The sequence below is a fragment of the Antechinus flavipes genome, chromosome 1, assembly GCF_016432865.1.
Source record: "Antechinus flavipes isolate AdamAnt ecotype Samford, QLD, Australia chromosome 1, AdamAnt_v2, whole genome shotgun sequence".
Classification (NCBI taxonomy): domain Eukaryota; kingdom Metazoa; phylum Chordata; class Mammalia; order Dasyuromorphia; family Dasyuridae; genus Antechinus; species Antechinus flavipes.
In genome coordinates, this window is record NC_067398.1 from 648651589 (window position 1) to 648657654 (window position 6066).

The following is a 6066-nucleotide window of genomic DNA, read 5'->3' on the forward strand; positions in this document are numbered from 1 at the left end:
ATTTTTAAGGTCAATCCATATATATGTCCTGTTTGATGGCCTTTCTTGATCTCTTCAATAGTAGAGCTGACAAATATGGGTTAGCCTGCCTGGCTGAATGAAAATACTTATCTATTGCTACCCCACCCATTCTTATTCCTTCCCCAAACCAGTTTGATTCTTGTTCAGCCTTAGGGATATGGGTCTTTCCTGGGGAAACCCTGACCATTAGATCCCAGGTCAAGGTCCTCCTCAGCTTAAAGTACCTTGGAGAGAGGCCCAGTTTCATTGGACTCATGCTCCTAATGATCTGGTTTGGCTTCTCTCCATATTTCCTTCTCTGCCTGTTCCCTGATCCAGTTTAACAGTTCCGAGACCTTAATTTTAAAGCCTGTTAGTATAGCATAATGTGTCATATTTTTCTTTAGAAAAGAGGACTATGGTTTTAGCCCTGCCACAGATAGAGATCATTTAGGCCTTGGGCTTGCACAATATCAGAAGCTTCCTAAATTGAGTATTGACTACCTGATTACAAGGTTCATCATCAGGAAACTTCCTCATTGTCTTGAAGGACTGTGAAACTGGAAGCACTGTTTGAGAGACATAGAGCTATGTGCACAAGGACTTATATCACTTGTTGAATTGAATTGCACTTGAGATTTCAAACAGTGGTAGGTAGTTTTTCTTAACTAGAAAAGCTCTTATTACATCTTGGAGTGCAGAAATGAACTGTAGTACTAGCAGAATATGCTTGTATGATGGTGTATGCATGAAGGTAGAAAGATACAGGAAAAACAGATGTGTGCTATGACTCTAGGACTCTGTGTTGACTAAACTGTAGTGCCAAGATTTGAGGCTGGTGCTGAAGCACAAATTCAGGAGTCTTCATGGTACATGCTCATGGGTCCCAGATGACGTTGCTGGGGTTAGGGCAGGGTCCTCTGCTCTGCCCTAGGGCCTACAAGATTTTTGGCTATACTCTCTATGTGCATGCTTTATGTCCAGAGTCTCCAGTGATGCACATGTGCATGTGTGTCATCTTTCTGGCAGGGTCACGCAGTGCAAATACAAACGCATCGGTTGCCCGTGGCAGGGCCCCTTCCATGAGCTGACTGTGCATGAAGCAGAATGCACACATCCCACCAAGACTGGCAATGAACTAATGGAGATTTTGGATGAGATGGACCAAACCCACAAGAAGGAGATGCAGCTATATAACAGCATCTTCAGCCTGCTCAGCTTTGAGAAGATCGGCTACACAGGTAATCATCTGAGAGGCTGTGAGGGGCCCAGGGACCTCCTCTTCCTCTGAACATTTTCTTAAGTATATTTTGTTCTATATTTAATCCATGGCCCCTCTTTTCATAAAAAGCTGCACAGTGACTGTCTCCAGTCATTGTACTGTGTATGTACTTTTAGTCCATTCTGATATGGGAAATTAGTTCAACTGTGTGTATTCCTTCTTTTCTCAATGAAGAATGGGAATTTAGAATAAATGTAGAGAGATAGTATAGAAGCACTGAATAAAATGGCATGTTAGGGGAGGAGGGGTAAATAGAGACATATGTCCAGGGTGACAGGGATGCTGAAGTTGCTTAAACTCCTTGGAGAACAGGATTTATGTGTGCTGGGTTGGGCTGGGCTGAGTTGAGCTGTGGTATGGGCATTCCCTTGTTGGAGGTAAGATAGTAGTAGGTGCAACTGCTTGCAATGTACAAAAGACCAGGGAGAACATAAAATCTGAAATCCAGGAAACTATTGCTATGACCCTTTTTGTCTTCTTGAAAGTCAAAATGACATCTGACAGTGTGCTTACTGACAGACATTCCTTGTCTGCCTTCCTGGCTAGGATCCTGTGCTTCAAGAGAATCCCCTGACCCAAGTGGGTGTTACAAGTCCTCTCCTTGTCGGCGGCCTGGCCCTGGGAGGGGAAAGTATGTAATAGGTCTCTTCCAAATTCATCTCATGTGAGTTTTCTCCCTGGTGTTGAAAGGTTAGGGAGGAATCATAGCAAGGTTCATCTTCAGGTTGGCCCAATCTTGAGTTTGTTCTCTTCTTCCTTAGGTACTTAGGAACTCTGGCATAGGTTCTGATTAACGCCAAGGACAAAGAACTAGGGGGCAAAAGCCATGGGGTGGGTTGGGGAGTTGGGAGGACTGGGGAAGAGTGATTACAAGGAACTGGCAAACAGCCTTACTCCACATGCCTTATCCTGAACAGACAAGGATATGTTGTGGATCCAGGTAAGTTGGCTGTTGCCTGTCTCACTGATAACTTTTCACAACTCTTGTAGATCTTTCTCTGGTCTGTGTTTTAGGTTAGGCAATGTGAATCTGGACCAAAAAATGTATGGGTGTGGGTCTGAGTTGAGATGGGCTAGAGCACCTAATTTTTTGTTACTCAGAAATGATGTACCCTTGGGGCTGAGGTGAGAAGTTTCTTGGGGGCCCTGGAGTCTCTTGCCCTCCGGAGAAGAAGAGCAGGGCATCCTTGTTCTTGGGCAATTAATCAGCAATGCATTGTTAAAAGCTGTCAAAGAATGTCTTCCTTTTAGAAGATTCAGACACCAGACTTAGCTGTGAAAACACTGTTCATCTGTCCTAGGCGCTGCTGAGACAGAACGGTAACAGACAGAGCTGTTAAAAATTAGCTGGCTGGATCTCGTTGGATCTTTGGCCTAAGAGTGGGACTTTTAACAGGCAGCAATGCCATACTACATGGGGTCTGAACATGCTGGGGCAGCTGGTGCCATTGTGGGAATCTCAAGCCCTGGCCCCCCAGAGGAGTCCCTGTCTTGGCACCAAGTGCAAGGCTGCACTTGAGAGAAGAGACTTGTTTCCCAAGGTGCTGGGGGCTGGCTTGAGCTGTGGTCTCTGGTGGAATCCCCAGTTTAGGACCATGTTCTTCATCACTAGCCATCTTTGGGGAGTTGGGTGGGAATGAGCCAGAGCTGTTAACCTATGCAGTCTGTGGGGCTGGAAGCCAGATTAGGACTATTCTCCTGCCTGCTATGGAAGTATACACTTTGTGATGAGACAGACACTAGAGAAGCATTTGGGTTATGATTGATTCCAGGAAAATGATGATGTTGGTCCTAGGCTAATACCATAAATTGTGTGTAGCTTGAAATAACTGGTCAACCTTACTACACAGATATGTTGTGCTCGCTCAATTCTCTCTCATAGAAAATGTTGGAAAATATGTATTTCTGTATGAATTGCACAATAAGGCTGTATATGTAGCTGTGCTTTGAGATTTTTTTGGTTTGTAAAGACTTAACACATTAAACCTACCTGCTTGATCCAGGGTGATAGCTTGAGAACATTGGCTATGCCCTCTGGTGGACTTGGCCGGCTAAGGGTTTCCTGGACTGAGCCAAGTGGGACTATGTCTGGAAAGGTTTGGTTAGTTGTGTTTAATTTATTAGCCTCTTTGCAAATCTGAGCCCAGAGCAGCTCAACCCAATGTATTGTTTTCTTTATACATAATCTATACATGTATCTCATCTGGCATTCTCTGTACCCTGCTGAAAACGGACAGTCTGTATTTCCCTTGCCCTGCCCTCTGGTTTGCTCTGCGGCGATGCCAAGTCTGTGCCTTACCTTGTTGACGGCTGTGTATCCAAATCCAAATAAAATGCACATTGTTCTCAGAACCGTATCCTGTCTGTGTGTTCTGCTTGTTCTCCGCCCCTATTCCAATGGGGGCACACACACCTAGTGAGCTTAGTTTCCCAAAGTCATAACTAGTGCCAGTTGCCAACTCTAGCAGTTCCCCCCTCACCTAGGTCTGGCAGGACCCTCTAGATCAGAAGAATTTTAGCTCAAGACTTTAGAACTGCAGGACACTTTTAGATGGTGGCCCAATTATAGCATAAAAATTAATAGGACAGGTTGGACCTGCTAAGTAATGAGTACTTGGGATATGTGATATGTCATTATCCAGCTCTTTATAAATACCAGAGTGGTTTTGCTGTTTACCTTTTGCAACCTGTTGTCTCTCTTCAGCTGATTTTAATTAACCATGTTTGTATTTTATCTTATTTCCCCCCCAAAGCTTATGCATCTGAAAATCTTCCTGTAATTAACTTGTCATTTAAAAATTAAAGTGCATTGAGTTTCTTCTCGGTAAGTCACATTCTTCCTGAAACTAACCCAGCTTCGAGCGGTTGGACCCCTTCGGTCTTCATCCGTTTTGAGGAAGGCTCCACAGGTAGCCCCAGGTAAAGTGAGCTGGTTGTCTGTCCTGCCAATGGCCTTCAATAACTTCCTGGTCTTTCTTCCCCGTCCCTCTCTGTCCCATTGCAGAAGTTCAATTCCGCCCGTACCGTACTGATGACTTCATCACACGCCTCTACTACGAGACGCCGAGGTTTACCGTGCTGAGCCAGACGTGGGTCCTGAAGGCGCGGGTAAACGACTCTGAGAGGAACCCCAATCTGTCCTGTAAGCGTACCCTCTCCTTTCAGCTCATCCTGAAGAGCAAGATCAGTTCCCCCATGGAGTGCTCCTTTCTCCTGCTGAAGGGGCCCTATGACGATGTGAAAATCAACCCTGTGATCTATCACTTTGTCTTTACCAATGAGAACAACGAGACCGACTATGTGCCACTCCCCATCATAGACTCTGTGGAGTGTAACAAACTGCTGGCTGCCAAGAACATCAACCTAAGGCTCTTTATATTCCAGATACAGAAATAGGCAGGGCTGGGGTCATGCTGGCAAGCTCAAGGAGAAAGAAAGCACCACTGAACCGTACTTACCTCGTCTGGGCAGCCTGCACCAGTTGCGATTTCACACTATAATCGGATCATTTTAGAAAAAGGAGGGAGGAAACAAAAACGAAAACAAAACAACCAACCCAAACCAATTGGAACCAAGTCTGCATGCGTATGCAACAGTGTAAGCAGCCACAGCCTGCCTTCTCTCTTCCCCTCTCCTAAATACCCTGGGCCAGGGCCTTCCCCCACCAACAGCCTGCCCAGCTGCCCCCGCAGGCCAGGTCAGTGGGAAGCTAGACAGCAGTGGAGACCTCTGCGGTGCCACCCTCGTCTGCCAGGGAGCGTTTGGGAAAACTGCGAGGCATCCCCTGTTACTCTGTTACATTGTGGCAGAGCAGTGTTGGCTTGTTCATGGTTAAGTGCACAATTTCCAGATGCATGGGGGCTCAGGAGATCCTGGCTGACTTTAGACAGCATATTTGATTGAAATTAAAAAGGCAACCTTGTTTCCTATTTTTTTCTTTTGTTTGGGTGGAGAAGTCTAGCTCTGGTTTAATATTTGAGAATATTATTTTCTTTGATTTTATGCATTCAGATGGGGAATTGGGAAGGGAAGAAAGCTGTCCAATTTCCTTTCCCTTTTTTATCTACTTATCCACAGGAAAGACCAATGGGAATATAATGGTATTTCTGAGAAACCTAACAAGGTGAAGCCCAATTTTCTGGGGTAGGGGCTGGATGATGGGGAATGAGGGAGATCCTCATGAAAGGAATCCACCATCTCTTGCCATTTACCTCTTAGGTATCTAGGAAGTAGACAGAGATGGAAGGGCTGCTTTTAGCTGTCTGATGTGTGAAGCTGGGCCCTCTTCATCTTTTCCCCTTCCCCTCCTCCCTCACAAGGTGTCCTGAGGCCTTTGGGAGAGACCAGCTTAAAGGTTAAGGGAGCTAACTTCAGACTGAGGATTGAATGGAGTGTGATGTGACTTCTAGGCCTAGATCCCTGGGGTGAGTTTTTGGTTAATTTCTAGCACAGAATCCTCATGCTTTGTTCCCAGGGTATTATCTTCAGGTTAATATTTATGGCACATGGGAATAAGCTGTTTGCTTCTCTCTTTCTCTTCCCTCCCAGCCCTACTCCAGCTCCTTCAGGGTCCCCAGAAACCTGCACTCAGAATAATGGAGTTCTTAATTCGTTTTTGTATTATGGTCAATCATGAAAAAAAAGGAATACCATGGGCCACAACGTATTTTTATGTTTCTTACCCTGCCTCCCGCTCCTGTCCCTTCCCACTTGCCAAATATAGCCCAGGCTGCAATTCTCATCGAGACAGGATGATGCCTTTGGGGCTCAACAGACATTTTCGG

The 6066-nt window shown here is 45.5% G+C and overlaps 1 protein-coding gene across 5 annotated transcripts in view; it reads left to right on the top strand.

Annotated features, from left to right (window-relative positions):
* The window catches only part of ZFTRAF1 (zinc finger TRAF-type containing 1), a 43306-nt gene extending 38095 nt beyond the window's left edge, over nucleotides 1-5211 (top strand). For 2 of the 5 annotated variants that reach the window (XM_051971267.1, XM_051971271.1), the window contains exons 3-4: nucleotides 1030-1241; nucleotides 4287-5211. In XM_051971267.1, the coding sequence (XP_051827227.1) occupies nucleotides 1030-1241; nucleotides 4287-4678 (604 nt within the window). In that variant the 3' untranslated portion in view covers nucleotides 4679-5211. Of the gene's footprint in view, nucleotides 1-1029; nucleotides 1242-1828; nucleotides 1947-2583; nucleotides 3635-4286 lie in introns of those variants that run through there. The other 3 variants (XM_051971268.1, XM_051971269.1, XM_051971270.1) reach the window with 3 other exon arrangements.
* Nucleotides 5212-6066: the final 855 nt, after the last annotated feature.